The 22,222-nt window shown below is 42.5% G+C and overlaps 1 protein-coding gene across 1 annotated transcript in view; it reads left to right on the top strand.

The window, feature by feature from the left end:
* The window catches only part of MRPS5 (mitochondrial ribosomal protein S5), a 112,252-nt gene that overhangs the window by 44,195 nt on the left and 45,835 nt on the right, over positions 1-22,222 (top strand). Inside the window, exons 3-5 of the mRNA XM_075061292.1 lie at positions 6,240-6,365; positions 7,435-7,668; positions 17,405-17,439. Coding sequence (XP_074917393.1) covers positions 6,240-6,365; positions 7,435-7,668; positions 17,405-17,439 — 395 coding nt within the window. The remainder of the gene's footprint in view (positions 1-6,239; positions 6,366-7,434; positions 7,669-17,404; positions 17,440-22,222) is intronic.

Here is a 22,222-nt window from a genome sequence, read left to right as displayed (position 1 = left end):
ACATGTGTGAGAAGCTGGGGAAGCCAACCAAGAACTGCTGGGCAAAGAGAGGACACTTGAGAGACGCACATAAAGAGAATTATTGTTCACAGCATTGAGGAGAATTAGGAGGGGCTATATGGAATAATTGTGCACAAAAGATGTTTACTCTTTTAGAAAAGACTATGACAATTTAAACAATAGGTACTCCTCTTCCCTCTTGTTGCCCCAAGGTTTATTCTCTCTCTCAAGCATGTTTTCATTGCAGTGTATGGGATATCAATTATGTGTTCTGTATTCTCGAGTATTCTTAAATGGTGCATGTTAGAAGCATTTCTTATGTACAGTCCTGCTTGGACCATTGAAATACTGTGCTGCACAATAAAAACCTACTGCACAGCTGCAGAAGGCTTGCCAGAGATACGAAGATTCAAAATGGCCACAGCTTCAGACTCTTGAAGATAGAGCCTTGCAGAACAGCATAGATGCAGTGTGCTTACAATAGTCTTAAGTAGAATGGTGATGGATACAGAAAAATCAGTTGTTAGAGTGGAGGATATTGCAATATATCCTGTAGTTCATCCTGCCCGTACATTTTCTCCTTGAAGTAGAATATACGCCCCTGTACTTGAGAATCATTGGTTTTAAACAACTCTTGATTATGGAGAGGCCATTTTGAATTTTTGAGCATTTACAGTAATTATTGGGAGAACTTATTTATTGAGGTGATATACCAAAAGCGTTATGACAGAATATTTTTAGGTATCAGATTTGGTGCATACATAAACCTTTATGGGACCTTTTGTAGCTAGGACACCAACTTTAAATTGTACCTGTAAACTTTTGTGCTAGTTTACATCCATGTATATTAGAATCATTAACACTGAGACACAGTAATTTAATTTTGTCAGACCATAAACATTACGCCATTTCTGTGAAATACAACACTTTACATTTGCCAACACTGTAATGAGCCACCATAACTCTGGCTATTAGCTTGCTAACGTAAAGTATGGGAGCTAGGATTATGTGCTTACAGAAAAAGGGCCCATCATTGATCACCTCTTAGCAGAAGCTGGAAATGTGTGATTATATTTATGTGCAATCTTTCTGTTGTTGTCATTTCTACTGTATCTGTTTTGTAATTCTTGGGATATGTCTTCACTAGAGCTGTAAGGTGTATAAAGTCCAGCTCAAGGAGGCATATCCAAAAGAGCCTGTTTATCCTAAAAGTCCTTTCTTTATCTCTTGGTCTCTGGAGAATCCAGTTTGAAGCAGTATATCCAACCTTTTCAGGAGGTGGTACCTCTTGGGAAGTGTTACAACCTGAGTGAATTAGTTTAATCACCTTCCACTGATCTTAGTTCCTGGAGGAACTGTGGTCCTCCTCCCCCAGAGAATTATATACAGTCCCTGGCCCACAATGGTACATACACTTAATACAGTAACATCTCCCAAAGCTATTGCAGGAAATTGCCATTTATGTCACAGTTATGGGAAATACTATAAGTGCAAATTGAAGAAGTGGTCATGCAAATTGGGTGTGTTTTGCATTAAGAACAAATGAGTAGGGGTTTTCAAGACTCCTGGTGAAAGGCTAATATTTAGAACCACCACAAATTATTTTGACTGGTTAGCTTTGGTAGGACAGCATTACTATCTTTTGAAGATAATTTTTTCTGACATTGAGACTGTAACAGTTCTCTTTGATTGAAATAGTCTCATACTATCTGTGCATCTGTGATAGGACTATTCAGCACCTTCCTTGAAAGCAGATTATTGATTTGAGGGCAATTAAATTGTGTCAGAGAGAATGTGTATATTAAAAATTAAATGCAGTAAAATGGTCTCATTAATTGCACATATGCATAGTAAGTAGCAGGTATGTAATGTAATTGGTAGAAAGGTTAAGTATACTAGCTAATATTTAAATCTCAGCGGATTGTTTTAGAAAGATTTGTGAATTTTTAAGTGTTCCTATTAGGCGCCATTACCACTTTGGAGGCTGAAATCCTCTTGTCATTACAGCATAAATACAGTCCTCTTTCCCCACTCTTTCCAATTTGTAACCTCAGCTCTGATCTAGAGGGCCACCTCTGTAGATGAGTAAATTACTCATTACATACTCTGGCAATACATAACCTTTTCTGAATCTATCAGCAAGGCTGCCAGTTGTGGTGATATACTGTGAAAACCAATTCTACTAGGAAGCAGAATGAGTCCATCACTTTGTTCAGGGACCACAGTGAAACAATCTCTGGTAATTCTGTTCTGTATATGCCCTTATACCATGCTCAGCACTGTAGTATCCAAGCCCCTTTCACTAGTGCATTAAGCAATGTGACTAACATCTATCATGTGTTCTCTCCTCCTCTACCTAGGTGGAAGAAGTTGCACAGTGGTGTGTGTGTGTGTACACACAATACTATGTGTTTTTTAAAGAATGCATGGTCAAACAAATGCACCTTGCACTTAGAGGGGAAGGTCGTTCATTCCTGTGGGAGTTCATTCCACAGCCTTGGGTCAGCCCTTGAAAAAGCTCTGTCTTGTCTTTGTTGTTTTACATCTGGACCCAGAGTAAACCAGTAACAGTTACTTGAAGATTCTATATCCCATTACAAAACATCCAGGCAACCCATTGTCTCTAAAGACACAATGTCATATTTCAGCTAACGACTTGCATATTTTAATTTTTTTGAATTCCCTTTTATTTGCTTGGGGAGATGGGGGAAAATATTTGAAATGAAAAAATGTAAGGGGATTTTGTGCGTGTGATGACTTACAAATAGCTAAAATCTTTGTACACTTTAGAGTAAATTTGTTCATAAAAATGTATTCTCAGCTGAAGCTGATATGGTTGGCCTAGAAATAAACTTTTATTATAGAACCCCTATAAGGATGAGTTTATAAAGAGAATATAGATTTCTAACTATAATGGCACTAGCGAGCATTACTACTCTGGAATAAAACACATTTATCATGGCATGTTCACTAACCTTTTTAAAAATGTGTCAACAATATTAGTTTCTTTGAATCCCTGCTGTTAAAATCTGCTACCTGACTGATTTGGCATCAGACAGTATTCAGCAAAAGTTGTTTTCAAGTGGAAAAAATTCTACCTATTAAACAATATTTAATCTTTCTATGAAATTAACTACTTCTCTCCCAGATAGTAATGTTTGATACATGTGTGGTTCCCTCCCAGAGGCGGCTCTATGTATTTTGCCGCCCCAAGCACGGCAGTCAGTCGGCTTTCAGCAGCATACCTGTGGGAGGTCTGCCGTCCCGCGCCTTCAGCATACCCACCGCCAAATTGCCACCGAAACCATGGAACCAGCAGACCTCCTGCAGGCATGCCACCGAAGGCAGCCTGACTGCTGCCCTCACGGCTACCGGCAGGCTGCCCCCCCGCCTCCCCCGCGGCTTGCCACCCCAGACACGCGCTTGGTGCGCTGATGCCTGGAGCCACCCCTGTTCCCTCCACATCCCCAACTAATCTTTCTTCTTTACTTATGCTTTGGGGAAGCTGGGATTCTTCCTTTTCAAATGAGCTAAGAAATATGCCTTTAATCTTGGCAGGTTGTTAGAGATTGGACTTTAAAATTGTGATGTTAGTTTTTCTGCAATCTTAGATAATGTTTGGATGTTGCCAATTTGTGCTCTAATTTTCATCTCTCTCCAAAGTAAGTACAGCTGGGCTTGTGGTCCAAGGACAGTCTAGTGTCACAAGATGGGGCATTATAAAATTTGACCTGCACAAAACCACTAATGAATAATGCACCCTTTTGCAGCCCATGGCAATATAACCTTTATAGCATACCATATCTATGTATTGCATCCATCAACGTTTTTGTGAAAATATGTAGCTTTGCAACTGGAGCTATTTTAGCAGTAGGAGAGTGAAGCTGGCACATACTAGCCTTATCTTACTGAATTTAAATAAATACAAAATAAAGATAATCGTTAGGAAGATACATGTGTATCCTCAGGAATTACAAATACATTGTATGAGTAAAGGCAGTGGCAGGTTATGGACATTCTGTGCTGGCTGCACCCTTGCTTTCTTCATTGCAGAACTTCACTGGTGCCATTGTCTGGGGCTCTGTGAGCCCATATTGAGAATAAGGCAGGATATCTCTTTTCATGATTGGGGATCTTCAGCAGTAATTTTGTGTTGCTTTTTAGACAAGTCACTTCTGTCCAACTGAACTATTTTTCTTCCTCTGATTGCTGGTATTCAGACTGCTACTTTTAGAGAGAGAAACCCAGAATGTAGTCCAGCCTGAGATAGGAGATGTAATTTACGGTAGTGATCTCTCTTGCGGGCTGAGACATTTGAGAGATGTTTCCAGGTCACTGTTGATGTTCAGGCTCATTTATTCTCAGGAGTTGAAGCAATTGTCTGACTGTATTCCTGGTTATCTTCTTTACTGGATTCTGGCCTAATTGGGAGAAAAACTGGCTTTATAACATGTTGTGAATATCTTCATCACATCATTTCAGTTTTAATTAAAAAAAAAAAAAATCCTGACTTTTAGAAAAGACCTGTGTTTCAGCTTTATGTAGTGGTAGCATAGTAACCTCAGTTAGTAAATATGCATGCAAGCATGTTTTCAGGTCTGAACATGAAGATGGTTACTTCCCATGTCTTATGGCACAGCAAATGTGCCCAGACAATATATAGAGCAGGCTGTGAAATTAATTTGGTTTTCTGAATGTATCTTGTTCAGTTCTATGATGATGCTCTGTAAAGCATCACACCTCAACGAGGAGTGGAAGGAAGGATGTAAAGGGTGGGAGAACCCTGTATTTCATCAGTGTATGAAAGCATTCACTGATACAATGAAAGGAGCATAAACTCTGGAAGGCTAGTATAAAAGTGTAATTGACCAGGCCAAAAAAATTGAAAAGTAACTAGTAAAGATGCACAATCTAACAGCAAAAATATTTTTAAATAGGTCAGAAGCAGGAAGCCTGCCAAACAGTCATTGGGGCCACTGCATAATCACAGTGCTAAAGAAATACTCAAGGAAGACAAGACCATTGCAGAGAAGCTAAATGAATTCTTTGCATCAGTCTTCACTGCAGAGCATGTGAGGGAGATTCCCATACCTGAGCCATTCTCTTTAGGTGACAAATATTAGGAATGCCCCAGATTTTAGGGGTCAGTAGATGAGATTTAGGAACAAACTGATAGACGAAACAGTGTAATGTCACCTTGACCAGGGCGTGTTCATCCAAGAGTTGTGAAGGAACTCAAATATAAAATTGCAGAACTAACAACTGTGGTGTGTAACCTATCACTTCAATCATTTGCATTACCAGATGACTGGAGGATAACTTAGGTGACACCAATTTTTAAAAAAGGCTGCAGAGATGATCCTGGTAATTACTGTAAGCCTCACTTCAGTAGCAGGCAAATTGGTTGAAACTATAGTAAAGAATAGAATGATCAGACGTATAGATGAACATGATCTGTTGAGGAAGCGTAAACGTGGTTTTTGTAAAGGGAAATCATGCCTCATCATAAACAGCTCCCTAAATATCATCTGTACGTATATCTCACAATGATTGAGAGGATCACTGTGGCACAAGCTTTTTTGAGAGCTGTCACATGACATCATTTATGAATAAATACCATGGAAGTGGTGTGCTAGGTGTAGTGATTTGGTAAGGCCTGCTAGGCATTGCTATTACAAAACAGTGAACACTTTGCCAGCTGGCACCAATGGGTCTCTGTGTCACAGAGAGCAGTGACTTCTATTGCCAATGTCAGTTACTAGTGAATGATCTTGTTGTGGTCCTGTCTTGTGCTACCAAGGCCATTAAAACATTACACTGTCTAGGAACAGTATTGATTTAAAAACAAAATTCAAAATAGATTTTAAACCTTGTGCTCACCTGGGTACCTTCCTTACCACAGTACTTATGTGGTTTCACCTCCTCTGCAGTGGCAAGGCGAACCATGTTAGAAACCATTGTTGTTTTGAACAGTGTTTAAATAGAGTTCCATTAATTTGCTTTGAGACCCAATGCACCCAGGGCCAAAAAGAGATGGGGACAGAGAGAGTAGTGGAGAGAGAGAGATAAGGATACAGGCAGAAGAATACATGCTTGCTTAAACGGGCACTAATGGGGGCGGGATGTTAAGCATTCCCAGCCTCGATCAATTAAGGGTTAGCATCTTGAATATTTTGTTCAGTAATGTTACCAATATTAATTATTCTGGTGCCATACTTATGATAGCCATTTCATTACAGTGACAGCTGATGAGCTGTGGAAAGGGGTTTTGGCAGAAACCGGTGCTGGAGCAAAGAAAGGAAGAGGAAAGCGAACCAAGAAAAAGTTCAGGAGGGATCTCAATAGAGGCCAGATCATTGGAGAAGGTAAATGCATAAATAACCATAGGACTGGTAAATGTGTTGCTCTTACCATTCATAGTGTGTTTGGTTTGTAATTAGGGTTGGCAACTTTCTACCTGCACAAAACCAACACCCTTTCCCCACCCCTCAAAGGCCACGCCCCCGCTCACTCCATTCCCCACTCCCTCCATCACTCATTCTCTTGCACTCTCACTTTCACCAGGCTGGGGCAGGGGGTTGGGGTGCAAGAGGAGGGTGAGGGCTCTGGCTGGGGGCATGGGTTCTGGGGTGGGTCTGGGGATGAGGGGCTTGGGGTACAGGAGGGGGTTTGAGTGCGGGAGGGGGCTCAGGGCTGGGGTAGGGGGTTGAGTTGCGGGAGGGGGTGAGGGGTGTGGGCTCTCGGTGGGAGTTTGGGTGCAGGAGAAGCCTCACAGATGGGATAGGGTGTTGAGGTGCGGGAGGGGGTTCAGCATGCAGGCTCCGGCCCAGCGGCACTTAACTCAGGCAGCTCCTGGAAGTAGCTGGCATGTCTGACTCCTAGGCGAAGGGGGAAGTGGGCTCTGTGCACTGCCCACCCCCGCAGGCACCGTCCCTGCAACATCTATTGTCAGCCGTTCCCAGCCAATGGGAGCTGCGGAGCCAGCACTTGGGGTAGGCGCAGCATATAGAGCCCCCATGGCTGCCCCTGCGCCTAGGAGCCGGACATGCTGGCTGCTTCCAAAAGCCGTGTGGAGCCAGGGCAGGGCATTCCAGTCAAAAAACAGACACCTGACAACCCTATCTATTTGTAATACTTTTTATAAACAGTGCAGTTAGCACATTGGCATTAATTTCTGTGGAGTTATGACAACGTGAGATGAGCGCTCTCTCTCTCTCTCTCCTTTTTTCTTAGGTGATTTTGATAATGATGCTCCATTTCACATAGCTCCATTTACAGCTTTTAATACAGATTCTGTCTTGTGAAAAGCAGTTGAAATATAAGTGAACATTAAAACCTCCATTTTATTAGATTCACCGTATGTACTGTTGAGTTTTAACCTTTAATTTTACATTAAATGTGAGGGAAATCTTTTCACATTTTGCTTTTCTTAAGGACGTTCTGGTTTCCTTTGGCCTGGTCTCAATACTCCTGTAATGAAAAGTGGGGCAGTCCAGACAATTGGTCAGCGAGACAAAGAGGAGCAGGAGAAGGTGCAGTCTGAAATTATCCAGCAGAGGGATGAGTGGGAGAAGAAAAGAAAAACAAAGGTGAAGAGAGAGAGAGGCTGGACTGGAAGTTCCTGGGGAGGCATCAGTCTGGGGCCCCCTGATCCAGATCCTAATGGAGGTAAGAAGACTGAATGTAATTACCTTCATAGAGAGAGGCAGGGGAAGAAGAATCCATACTTTCGCAGCATTTTAAATTTCTTTATAATTAGTCTCCTCTATACTAGGAACTATAAGAATTTCTATGCAAAAAACCCAGGCAGTTAAACTAAAGAGTTAGTAATCTTAACTGGACTGACAGTCGTTACATTAAAGCTGAGCACTAGTTGACTGCTTCTCAGTTAAACTTTTGTGAGTCTTAAAATATGAAAACACTTTTTGTATGTCTTACATCAGCAGCCCTGAGTACAAGATGTAGCCATAGTTGCAGTGCTCCTGTTAGCTTAGTAACAGAAATAAAGAAGGCAGTGGAACACAGGAAAGTGCTGGCCGCCACTTTGCACAGCTCCCATTGGCCAGGAACGGCAAACTACGGCCACTGGGAGCTGCAGGGGTCCGTGCCTGCAGACAGTCAACGTCCGCAAAATGTATCTCAGTCCGCCAGCAGATTACCCTAATGGGCCGCATGTCGGCTGCAAGTTGCCCACCTCTCTCCTAGAGTCTCTGTAATAGTCTTTTGTGATAACTAGAAATTCTACGACAGCTTCATTTAGAACAAAAAAGTTTTTAACAAATTAAATGTGAAAACAAGTAACGGTCAGTAGAGTAATGTCTGTGAAACAGTTAACGTCGACATTTATATTGTCATGTTTAGGTTTTTCTGGTAATATTCCATTGAGATGTATCAGACAGTTCACATTTCTCTGCAGGATTGTTTCAGGCTCTCTGCAGGCTCAGATGTAATTGCACTTGATTGATGTTTTCAAAGTTTTCTTCACACCCATAAGAGCCAGTCGCATAATTTATTTTCTTAAACAAAATCTAGCTTCTGGAGCATATTTCTGCAGCAAAGAATGGATTATGTGGCAAATTTAATGGCTGCAGAATACACGGAGCCCTTCCCAAATTATGCATATTGAGGTTTTCTAATCTTCTTTCAAGTCACTTCTTTCACCCTCCCCACCCCCCAATCAGTTTGTGGATTTTTGTTTTGTATAGACTCCCTCCAGTTTGCCAATATTTTCCAGTAATATGCTGCATGGAACGCCATATAATGTTCCAAGAGTGCATTTGCACCAAAGCCATGGAAACTGGAATCTTTACCTCACTCTTCTGTGAGATTATGCCTCTGTCTGTTCAGACTTATCTGCAGCTTGCCCACCACTGACTTAGAGGTAATGGTGGATCTTCCATTACTCAGAGACTTTAAATCAAGATTAGATGTCTTTCTAAAATACACACTTTAGCTCAATCACAAGGCTTAATGGGGGGCTCCTTGGGTGACGTTCTCAGACCTGTGATGTGTGGATCATCCTAAATTATCAGAATGGTCACTTCTAGCCTAATCCAAACTTCACAGCTAATCGCTGGGACAGCATCTGTTTTGGCCATGTATACATTTCCATACCGCCATGTAAGGTGGTGGAATGACTCAACTGGAAAAATAATTCGGTCAGCAAGGCCTTTTCCTGAGGGAAGGCTAGGCGGGGTGGGTTATTTATACCTTTCTATAGAAGGCAGGGATGGAGGGCCGTGTGTTTGCCCTCATTGCCAGGTTCTGCAGGTTCTGCACCCAGGTATGTGCAGTGTGGCTCTGTGGAGGCAATGCATTAAGGACAAGAATTGCTGTTGGTAAGCAGCAACTTTCTTCTTCCCCATGTATCTTGTTCACCGTGCTGTCTGATTCAGCCATCTATAGAATCTTAGCGCCACAAATGCTTGTTTAAGAGCGGTATGTTTTTTGAGTTGTTGGTATTTGAAAATTCTCTCACCTGCCATATGAGGCCTACTGACTCCTTTTCCTTTAGAATGTAAGCTCTTCATGGCAGGAACAGTGCGTCTTTCCTGGCTAGGAAGCATACAGCTTGTTGTGGGCATGACCAGAAACAAATTATTATTAATGTTTAAAATAGACAGATAAGAGAGTTAATTTAGTGTTCAGTAAGTTCTGAAACAGGAACCTTGGCAAAGATATGACCAGTCCTATTGGCAAAGTCCATCACCAAGAGAATTTGTTAAAAGTTTATAAGGTAAATATTGGCATTTGCCAAAGGCTGTACCAAAGAGACTTGCTTATTGTTCCTTTTCCCAAAGTGGGTGTTAGAGCACAGGTCGGTCAAAAGGATCTGACTAGATTTCTGCTTAGTTTGTATCCTTTCTGCCATAGCTTTCATGAGCCAAATGAGCAGTAGCAAAGGATAGTGGAACAGAATACTTAAAATTCTGCCATGCTCTTGGATTTGCTTTTTGTCCCTTATGAGACATTTCTAAAATGGAATTCTGTTTTCAAAAGTAACTTGCAGAGGGGAAGCTTCCATTTATTCATATAATTTATATAGAGCAAAGAAGTGTCATGCCCTTTGGTACCCCAGGTGTAGCATATACCTGGCCAGTGTTTTATCATCACCATTCTGAAAAGACTAAATCATGAATGTTATGTGAAAGGTTTAGTTTTGTAAAGATTGCTTTCTGACTCTTACAGGGCAGAAAAATGATGCTATAGTTGCATTTGACTGATTACTGAGAAATTTTTCAGGCAGCCCTTTAAATTGAACACCCTTTAAAGTACTGCACTAACATATTATGGTTGATTTGAAGTGGCAAGATTTTTTTCCCCTGTAGTTGTATAGAAATCTGTATCAAATAAGTCTCATGGTTGCTTGCTTGTGTGCTTGAATCATCGTAGATTGTCTAATATAATATCATTCAAAATATTCTAAAATAATACTAGAGAATAGTGTAGACATGATGGAAGGGAGCCATTTATAGAATTGTTACATCCTCTAGCAATATGACAGTTTCCAATCAATGCATATATGTTCAGTTCACTTAGGGTAGTCATCTGAGTAACAGTTATGCAAGTAGACAGCTCATTCATGCAAATAATGAAATAAACAAATGGATCATCACTTGGAACATACTGTGCACAACTGTTTGTTCCCCCCAGCACTTCTTCAGCAGTGAAGAGCTAGGAAGAATAGTGTGTGTAACTTTGGTCCTGGAATAAATACAGAGTTGTGACCTCTCAAGAACTGAGTAGTGGTGCCCCAAGAGTTTCAGACTGAATTGAGAGAGAAAGGCTGGTCTTGTCATCAAGGCACTGTACTAAGTTTCAGGATACCTGGGTTCTGTCTCGAGCTCCGCCCTAGACTGAGCGCCTTTGAGCAAGTTGTTATAAACAGATAGCTAAGGGTTAATGTTTCTTTTACCTGTAAAGGGTTAACAAAGGGAACCAAACACCTGACCAGAGGACCAATCAGGAAACCGGATTTTTCAAAGTGAGGGAGAGACTCTGGATGTGTTTTGTTTGTTCTGTCTGTTTGTTTCTCTGGCTATGAGGGAAGAGTTTTTTTTTTCTATCTCCAAGCTTCTTTTACCCTTCTGTTCCAAGTTGTGGAGTACAAAAGGAAAGCAGGTTTATATTGTATTTTTGTATTTACATGTGTGGAGTTGCTGGAATGTTTAAATTGGATACTTTTTGATAAGGCTGATTCATTCATATTTCTTTAAGGCAATAGCCCTGTGTTTGTGTCATCTTGATGCAGTGATCAGTCATGTGTTTTTTCTTTCTTTTTTATATAAGCTTTCTTTTTAAACTTGTTGGATTATTTTTCCTAGTTAAGGGCAAGGGATAGAATCTGTGTGCCAGCGAGTGTCTTCTCTCAGGGAAAGATGGAGAGGGGAGAAGAAGGAGGGGGAAGGTAATACGTCCTCTTGTTTTGTGTTTCAAGGGATTGAACAGGGAAATCTCCTAGTATCCCCAGGGCGGGAAAATCTGGGAGGAAGTAAAGAGAGGAAGGGAGGTGGGTATTTCCCTTTATTGAGGCTCAGGGCATCTGAGTCTTGGGGTCCCCCAGGAAAGGTTTGGGGAGACCAGAGAGTTTATCAGGTACTCAGATCCCTGATTGGTGGCAGCGAGAGAAGATCCAAGCTGGTAATTAAGCTTGGAGGTTCATGCTAAGCACCCAGATTTTGGACGCTAATGTCCAGATTTGGGACAGAGGCTTATTACACAAGTCACTTAACCATTCTGTGCCTCACTTCTTCTTCCAGAGATTGCACATGTTGGTGCCACGGCAGGTGTGCGCACACCCCAGGCACAGACATCAGAGATTTGTTTTCCTCAGCAGTATCTGTTGAGGTGGCTCGAGCACCCTCTGTTAGCATACACCACTGCAGGCTGGTATCAGAGCGGAGCCACCCCCTCAGTTCCTCCTTAATGCCAGTGATGATTGTCGGAGCGAATCCAGGCTTGAGTGATTCACGTACTTCCCTCACTCTGCTTTTATGTATCTGTACTTTAGTAACTTGTTGGGTATAGTTAGTTTTAGTCAATTTTGATAGTTTTAGGGCTAGGTGTCTGGTTTTGGTCTCTCTTGACCCTTTTTTCTTGGTACTGGGACCTGTACTGGAATGATGCCTTGCTCGTCGGGGTTTAAGTTCTGCAGGATCTGTGCCAGTCAGTGACCAGCATCCATCCTGCCTGAAATGTTTGGGAGAATCCCACGTTAGTGACAAATGTCACATCTGGAAAAGCTTCAAGCCCTGCCGAAAAAGCGAGAGTGTGGTGAAGCTTAAGGGCTTGCTCATGGAAGCAGCACTTCGACCTCCGTCAGAGTCGTCACACAGGGAAAGCGTCCCAACTACATCAGTTTGGTACAGAGCACCCCACCAGACATGTTTGCAGTTCCTCGGTCCCATTCTTTGGTACTGAAGAAAAGACTCGGACCTTTCTCAGGTTCTGCCTCTTGTTCTTCTGTGTCAGTACCAAAGCAAGACAGAGGCAGACACTCCACAAAGCATTTGGGAGAAAGGCCATCCCTGGAACGCTCATCACTTCCCAAGGGAGATCTCCACCTTCGGGACCTGTGTCAGGTCTGTCGAGTTCTCCCGTAAAGGACATTAACAGAGCCAGCAGGCAGTGTCGCACCCAGCCATCCCAGAAACACCCCAGCAGCCCCAAGAAACATGTTTAGTCACTCAGTACTGGTATCGTGGCAGTAGAAGGTCTGCAACCCATGTCAATACCTGCGGCTCATAGCTCACTGCACTGAGATCCTGCAGCATGGTTACCTAATCCTCCCCTGAAGCTTGTCTTGTCAAGAGGAATGCCTCCTCTATTTCCCTGCTACTGCCCATTCCCGGGCTCAGGCTGTCTCTCAGCCCCTCCTCTGTCAGAGGCATCTGACTCCTGAGGCTCAGAGGTGAGGTTATTTCTGTCCCATCCAGGACATAGCACGTTCCCCACCCCCATCAGAGTCATTGGTACTACAATGCCATGTGGCAAACCCAACGGGTCCCAGCTAAAGGTCAATGCCATGGATAAGGAGGGGTCCCAGGCCCACACCAGTGGCCATTCTGGTCACCGTGGGGGCATTCCTCCTTCAGCCAGGTCCTGCTCTCAACCCTCCTGATGCACTGGAGACACAGGCACCAAATGTACTACCCTCCAGAACCCCGTGCAGAGACTGGTTTCGGGCACCAAGAGCACTGTTCTCCAATATCTGCTACTGAGACAGGTACCGAGCACCTGGAACTCATGCAGGCAGCCTCTCCACCACAAGCTAAGGACCAGCAACCACGTCAGATGCTTGCTATCTCCTCATCTTTATCATCAGCTGAGGCTATTGGGCCCTCAAATTACTCACTATGTCAGAGGGTACGTCTACGCTACGGGATAATTCTGAATTACATTAAACCGGTTTTATGAAACAGATATTATAAATTCGATTTCACGCGGCCACACTAGGCACAGTAATTCGGCGGTGTGCGTCCATGGTCCGAGGCTAGCGTCGATTTCTGGAGCGTTGCATTGTGGGTAGCTCCTTGTACTGTCTACTGCTATCATGAGTGCCCCTGGCTGAGATCGGCCGGGGGCGCAAAAAGCAAACTGGGAATGACTCCCCGAGTCAATCCCTCCTTTATGGTTTCTAAAAATAGAGTCAGTCCTGCCTAAATATGAGGGCAAGTGTACTAGAGGACCAGTGTATCAGAGAGCACAGCTGCTCCATGTCAGTATTCACAGGGGGTGCCCCTGCAACAACCCCACCCGTTGCTTCCCTCCTCCCCCAACCTTCCTGGGCTACCGTGGCAGTGTCCCGCCCATTTGTGTCATGAAGTAATAAAGAATGCAGGAATAAGAAACACTAGAGTTTTTAGTGACATAAATGAGGGGGAGGCAGCCTCCCGGTGTATGATAGTCCAGGCAGGACATTAAGCGGTGTGAGGGGAGAGGAGCCCAGCATGCCCACTGCTATGATAGTCCAGGCAGTACAGAATCTTTTCTTTACACATGAAAGGGAGGGGGTGATTGAAGCTCAGCCCCCAGTTGCTATGATGAAGACGGTTACCAGCCGTTCTGTCCCTCTACTGGAGTGACAGGAATCATTCCTGTTCCTGTTTTTAGCCAGGCCCCCCCCCCCGGCTGGCCTCATCTCAGGCCAACATGTTAGGTATTGAGCACTTATCAAGCATTGGAGCACTCGGGGTTCATAAGGACCGTTACCAGTCCTACTGCACCGTCTGCCACCGGAGAGGGGAGAGGAGCGAATACTGCGCTTCACTGCTGCAGCAGATGTCTACCAGCAGCATTCAGTAGACATAGGGTGACATTGAAAGAAGTCAAGAAATGATTTCTTTCCCTTTTCTTTCACGTGGTGGTGGGGGGGGGAGTAAACTGAGGAGCTATTCCCTGAACCACGCCAGACAATTGTGTTTGAACCTACAGGCATTGGAGCTCAGCCAAGAATGCAAATACTTTTCGGAGACTGCTGTGGACTTGTGGGATAGCTGGAGTCCTCAGTACCCCTCCCTCCATTAGCGTCCATTTGAGTCTCTGGCTTCCTGTTACGCTTGTCACGCAGCACTGTGTAGCCTGGAGATTTTTTTCAAACGCTATTTGGCATTTCATCTTCTGTAATGGAACTGCAATTTTGTAGGACTTCAATAAACTGTCCATGGGTTATATAAAAGTAGGAGATTTTTCAAACGCTTTGGCAGGAGGCTTTGATCGTCCCTTCTGTAAACGCTGAGCTCTGATAGAACAGATTTGTCTCCCCATACAGCGATCAGATCCAGTATCTCCGGTACGGTCCATGCTGGAGCTCTTTTTGGATTTGGGACTGCATCGCCACCCGTGCTGATCAGAGCTCCATGCTGGGCAAACAGGAAATATAATTCAAAAGTTCGCGGGGCTTTTCCTGTTTACCTGCCCACTGCATCCGAGTCAGATTGCTGTCCAGAGCGGTCAGTGGTGCACTGTGGGATACCGCCCGGAGGCCAATAACGTCGATTTGCAGTCCACACTTACCCTAATCCGATATGTTTATATCGATTTTAGCGCTACTCCTCTTGTTGGGGAGGAGTACAGAAATCAATTTAAAGAGCCCTTTATATCGATATAAAGAGCGTTGTAGTGTGGACGGGTACAGCGTTAAATCGATTTAACGCTGTTTAAATCGATTTAAACGCATAGTGTAGACCAGGCCAGAGGGCCACAGAGTCCATCAAGAGCTTTTAAAAAGTGGCCTCTGTACTTGGCATTCAGGCAAAAGAAGTGTCCAAAAAGTCTCACCAGTAGATGGACATCCTGATATCGATGACCCTGGCTAGGGTGGCTCTACCAGTTAATGAAATCATCCTGGAGCCAATCGTGGCTCTTTGGCAGGCACCAAGCCCAGAGGAGGTGCTTTTTCTACTCTAAGGGGTATGCACATTTTTACTGTCACCACCCACTCTCCAGGCTCTCCGGTGGTGGCAGCCACCAATAAGCAGGAAAGGCAGGGACATCGAGCTTCCACTCCAAAAAGCAAAGGCTCAAAGAGGCTGGATCTGTTTGGTTGCAAACTTTATTCTTCAGGAAGCTGCAACTCAGGATTGAAAACCAGCAGGCACCCCTGAGTCGCCATGACTTCACCTTCTGGGAAAACGTTAAGAAGTTTAAAGACAAGTTACCCGACAAGTGTAGACAAGAGTTTGCAGCGATGAGTGAGGAGGGTAAACTGGTCGCCAGAACTGCCCTCCAAAACAGTTTTGGATAACAGTTTGGATATGAGAAGGTGTTTATGGTTGCAGTCAACTGGATTTCCCCTAGTCGTCCAACACGCAATCCAAGACCTCCCTTTTGAAGGCCCCTGTCTGTTTTCAGAGAAAATAGACGACAAGATTCATAGCCTCAGAGATTCCAGACGACCAACACTCAAATCCCTTGTAATCTATACTCCAGTGACGGGGGAGGAAGCAATTTCTTCCACAGCAGCCATTCAGACACCAGAGTTTTGCTCCCTGATCCCAAAATCCACCAAGAAAAATGGAAAGGGATTATAGGAAAATGTTTGTTCTATTTAAGTAAATGTCACAATTTATTTTTTTTTTTACTTTCACAAATCTCTAATATTAAATTTTCAAGATAATTTAGGACTAGAACTTTCCATGTTTTACAAAAACATATAATGCTGATATTTGAAGTTGAAATACATCGCAGTACTGTAGTTAGTTATCACCATAATTTCAATGCACCACCGAGTCCAGCGCAAAACTAATTCCGTACTGATGTCTTGTGCACCTGTAGAGCTTCCATGCTCTGCAGGAGGAAGCTGCTCTCCTCAGTGTAGAAATATGTGCTGAGTGCCCCAAATAGTTGGAATGAGATAAGCGGTTAGTACATTTATAACACCTCTGTTCCATTTATACTGTAACTCCATGAAGTCTAGACTCACTGTGCATCCCCCTCTTCGGCTCTGTAAGATACGCCAGTATGTGCTTTGCTTCTGACATCACACTACAGAAGCAGCAAAGAATCCTGTGGCACCTTATAGACTAACAGACATTTTGGAGCATGAGCTTTCGTGGGTGAATGCCCACTTCGTCACATGCATCTGACCAAGTGGGTATTCACCCACGAAAGCTCATGCTCCAAAACGTCTGTTAGTCTAAAAGGTGCCACAGGATTCTTTGCTGCTTTTAGAGATCCAAACTAATACGGCTACCCCTCTGATACATCACACTACAGAACATTGCTGACAAGGCAAGTTCCATGTTATTTTTAACAATAGTGCTTGGTCCAAAACTTGATATTTTATCCTACCCAATGGGATATGAAATAAGAATATTAAGAAACTTACAGAATTATGCTGTATTGCAAGCAAACAGCACAACCTCCCAGGATTGATCTTCTCTTGATAGGCATGGCAAATGTGTCATCAGCATGATGCATGCTGGGGCTTCCCAAAGGGCAGAGGCCAATAATCCACAGCAAACCTGAGCTTCGTGTACCCTGAAATGGAACTAAAGGTGCATCTGATAAAGTGGGTCCTAGCTCATGAAAGCTTAGGCCCAAATAAATTTGTTACTCTAAGGTGCCACAAGGACTTCTCGCTGTTATTACTCTATAAATGTGCTGAATGCCTGTCTTATTGTGAATTTAGGGAGCATACATTTCTAAATGAATTTGATAATTTAAAAATATCTTTGCAGATCACTGTAAAGAGAATAAGCAATGGACTTTAGAGTTTAGTGTATATAAATTGCAAGCCATGCCCACAGAGTCTACATGCTGCAGGGATTATAAATTAGATTTGTATAAGAAGCTTTGTCCCTTTGTAATATTATATCACCTGTCAGCACAGGTCACCCTAGTGCCGTATTGATAGTTAGGAGCAAATAAATGAGGTACATATTTGTTTCTTTTCTCCCAACAGAAACTTACGAAGACTTTGACTCCAGGGTAATTGAGGTAAGTGTTGCAAAATCTTCAAGGACTTATATTTTTAAATATAAAATAATGATGTTTAAATCCTACACTTTAATTATTGGCCTCTGATAAATCAGCTTTATTGTGATGGAAGGTAGACTGAGGTAAATATGAAATAATGTTCTATTTCAGATGCACAATAAAATCTGCCATTCTTTTAACTGATGTTTCATCTTTTGTACTATACAGATAGTATCTAATTCAGCGGTAGCTTTGTATGACATTGAAAAGACAAATGTTTGAAGATAAAGCTTGTGCATAGTTCTTCCTTAAGCTGACACAAGTTGGTTGAAGAGAGTACTTCCTCATGTCCCCTATTATCTCCTACTACAAAACAAAGCTCCATATAGCAAATACCATCGGTTTTTAAATTGTGGCTCAGGACGCCAGAGTATTTTAATGGGGTCGCCAGGGCCTGCATTAGACTTACTGGGACCAAGGGCTGAAGCTGAAGCCCGATCTCCACCCCCACCTCAGGTGTCAGGGCTCGGGCTCCCTCCCTCTTCCCTCACCCTCCCAGGTCATGTAGTAACTTTGTCATCCGAAGTGGGTTCTGATGCAGTGAAGTTTGAGAACTGTTGACAAATACTTTAGCTCCATTTGTGAAGAAGCAGAAGCAAAAAAGACAACTCAATTATAAGAGGTGTGCATGGTCGGTCCCCTCCCTCTTTTTAAAACCAGAAAAGCCCATGAAGTTTTGTTGTTGTTTTTTAATCTCCCAAATGCCTTACCTGATGTACCTCTGACCTTCTAGGGAAAACTCTAACCTGGAATAAACCCAAGCATGCGAAAATTTCAGGTTGATTTAAGGTGGTGTTGGTAACCACAATCCTAAGGCTGATAATGGAAGGTTAGCCTTTAACCTTAATAATCGAGATGTTCTTCTGTCAGCATATATTCTCTAATTGGATAAGATTTTAGTACCTTTTAAATTGTTGAGGAAAAGATGTTAACGCTTAACTATATTTACTTCCACTGGTCTTTTTATGTCCTCTTGATAAGCAGGCTACAACACTGGCTGTAGTTCCTACTATCTAGTTTAGTCCTTACACCGTAGATTCCCTCAGACCTACGTCTCAGTCTTTAATTGTAGTGAAATATTTTGGAATTATTCTGAATCTTCTTCAGTTTCATAATTGGTTGCTTTTTTCTACATCTTTGGAATTTTTTTGAGAGTAGTTACATTAAAATGCATCCTGTATGTCATAAGTACTTTATGAAGTCAGTGAACCACCTTAGCAAATGTTAGAAACATTTTCCTGGTTGCCTTGGCAGTTTTTGATAATGGTGAATGTTAGCGTGGCAGCTGAGTTCAGATTACTTTATAAATATAAAGTGATCCAAAAGCATGTGTGAGCAAAAACTCGTGTATAATCCTTATTGAGTTCATGCCACAGCATTTTAACACTGGTGAGGAAGATAGAAACAAGAACAGTAATACAGTCTAACGTTGGGATGTAAAACACTTATTGAGCCTTCTGCACTACATCATATTCTATAGACCAAGATTCTCGCATCTGAAATTTTGTGTGTGATTGGAGAATGTTATAGATGAGGAAAATTACGTGTGCTATCTGCCATTATGACCTATATCCAAGAATTCAACTTGAAGGACCTTAAAAGCTATTTTCAATATGGTTGTCAAAAATAAGTTGCGTGAAATGTGTACATTTGTTAGATTGTTTATTTTCTGCATTTTTGTGTGTGTGTATTTCTATGGAAAATATTGTTGGTTGTTGTAAAGCTTTATTAACATTTGCAAAATTCTTTGTAATCCTTGTGTGCAAAGTGAGGAGGTAGTGAGAAGTGGTATTGGTTACTAAACCCACATTGCTATTGAAATATTGTCTAACTGATGGCAAAACTTTCAGCTAAGGGTTATCCATCCAAGTTCCTCACCAGACATGGTTTTAGGGGACTGGTAGGAGAAAATGATTTTAAAAGATTTAAAACTTAATTTCAATTTGAAAACGAAATATTACAAAAATGGAGACTTTGTGGTGGGGAGGTATAAAAGTTTTTATTGCACAGGTCTGGAATGACCTCATTATTTATCAGTGGTGAAGTTATTGATGAATTATGCAATTCATCCAAAAATAGTGGACGTTAACACCACACAACACCATGCCATCGCATACCATGTTTATGCCCCCCATTTGTCTTATTTTAGTCTCTCTCTGTTCCATTTGAAATGCTTTAGTTGTTATGGAAACAATGACATTGCATAGGCAGTATTTAGTGATATCCTTAGATACAAAACAAAGTCAATGTCTGTGACTCATTTGCCACCAGTTCACATGCACGATTTGTGTCATTCAGAATGGATAGCAACTGTTTGAATGCCAAAAATGTTTTGCCTTCTGTTAGCATGTTTCCCCTTTCTCCCCTGACTGCAGTGAGGCTGAGGCTGGAGCTACAGCAGCAGCCTCGCCACTTGGATCTCCATCAGAGCTCAGTAATTCTTGGACATCCATGCCCTTAGTGTCTCAGACCTCTTGAGAGGGCCTGAGCCACCTGCCTCTGACATTGGTCCTCTTTAAGGTGTCTCAAGTTGGGCACCCAAAAACTCAGCTCACAAAATCACTAGTTGCTTTTGAAAATCATAGCCCATTTTTATTCCTTTAAAAATAGTCCTGCTTCTCCTTCATGGGTAAGTAAGGAGGGAGAGTCAATTATGTGCTGATTGTGGCAGCTTACCATAGGCCATTGAACCAGCCATTGGGGCCATGTGAAATGGCAGGTTCTAGCAGCTTTTCAAAGCAGTAAACCATGCCAGTGACCCTTTTATGGGGCTGCACAGTGGTACCAGACAGCTCTGAAGAGAATTCTTCAGAGGGAGTTTCCAGCAGGAAATTGGGAGAGGAAAATGTACTCCAAAGGCATAAACCAGGGGTGGAAACCTATGACGTGTGCCGAAGGCGGCACGTGAGCTGATTTTCAGGGGCACTCACACTGCCCAGGTCCTGGCCACAGGTCCGAGGGGCTCTGCATTTTAATTTAATTTTAAATTAAGCTTCTTAAACATTTTAAAAACCATATTTACTTTACATACAGCAATAGTTTAGTTATATATTATAGACTTAGAGAAAGAGACCTTCTAAAAACATTAACATGTTTTACTGGCACACAAAACCTTAAATTAGAGTGACTAAATGAAGACTCGGCACACTACTTCTGAAAGGTTGCCGAGCCCTGGCATAAACCATCACAATGGTCTCTGAAATCTTGTATTTTAAAATGCTGCATAATTTCAAGAGCATAATCTTTTTACTGACACTTTAAAACAAACTTTCATATGTTATTTTAAAAACAGGTAAAAGTGCTTATTAACCAAGTTGCTTCAATTCCAAACTAACTGATGTTTACACATCAATTATAAACAACTCAGAACACAGTTGAATAATTAAAATTGACAGACTCTGAAGTACAATGGAGCTGACTGGCCTGTAACAGGATTTGTGCTCGTGCATAAATCTTTTGATTTTTAATTGCAAATAAGTTCTCTTCACCTCCATTGGAATTCTATATGTGATTGTAAATTTCACACTGTGTTTTTTTCAGAAGAATTTAATCTAATGACCTGATCCAAAATATAAATATAACATGCAACGTTTTAAGATGCACCACCATTGGACATCTGCAAACTCTGGCACTGTGGAACGCCCTACAGAGAGCCTTGTTTCTGTCCTGCAGCTGGGACTGGCACACATACTTAGAGGAAAACGAATCCATAGAACAAATTCCTTGCCTGCCAGAAGGCTTGTACTCCAGTTCCCCAATGCACCCAGCTCCTGGAGCACCTGCAGTAGGTATAGTGCAGATCTCCAGTGTGGACTCCAATAGGAAGACAGATCAGATCAATGTAATTGACAAATTTACCTGGGAAGGAAGAGCAGAGTCTTTGGTATCATCTCCTCTCCATAAAATTAGTAATCTGCTGCTGCTGACGGGTTTCCTATAACTGAGTGTTTCCTTCCCCGCCTGAATAGCTTTTTCCCGTTTGGACCAGGGCTGGAGGGACACTCTCATTCCCAGGACTGAGTGTGATTTCCATATATGGTGAAGGCGTCTCAGCAGAGTCTCTGCTGCTGCTGTTAAAAAGCAGGTGGCCTCAGGCAGCTGCAGAACACTGTGCAGAGCTAGCAGCCAGGAAGGTTCTTGGCACTGGATGGGCCCGGCGGAATGTGACTAACATGGCTTTGACATATAAATAATATGAATAATATAATAAGTACCAAGAATGTATCTAATAATTTATGATAGCGTGTCATTCTGGAAAGCTGGCTATAGGCTGCAGCTAAGGGTTCTCTTGATGCATCTTCCAGAGATAGTCCTGAACACACTGCGGCGGGATGGTGCTTGTCAGTGACTTCTGGCCAGTAAACTACATACGAATTTCTGCAGCTGAGATGTTTTCTAACTATAGAGTTATGCATCAGCCTCTTAGACTATAAGCCCAATGAAAAGCTTGTGTCTCTCCCAGAGCTATCATAGTTTTTGTTACAAGAATGTTCCCACTCGATAAGTATCCAGCAGTTTCATTATTAAATTCAGTAGATTTCTAACTCCATTTCTAATCGTGATCTGAGGGCTGGGAAATAAGCTTAGGACATTACACACCCTTAATCCATAGCAATTCTCTCTGAAGACTTTGGGAGATTTGCACAGAGCTCCAGTGTGACATGTGGCTCTCATACCTGGGTTCTAGTCCAGGCTGTGCCACTGGCTTGCTTCAGCAAGTCATGTACCTGCTTTGTGCCTCAGT

Source organism: Chelonoidis abingdonii, unplaced genomic scaffold (genome assembly GCF_003597395.2).
Source record: "Chelonoidis abingdonii isolate Lonesome George unplaced genomic scaffold, CheloAbing_2.0 scaffold0001, whole genome shotgun sequence".
Lineage (NCBI taxonomy): Eukaryota > Metazoa > Chordata > Testudines > Testudinidae > Chelonoidis > Chelonoidis abingdonii.
This window is presented reverse-complemented; position numbering and strand designations above follow the sequence as displayed.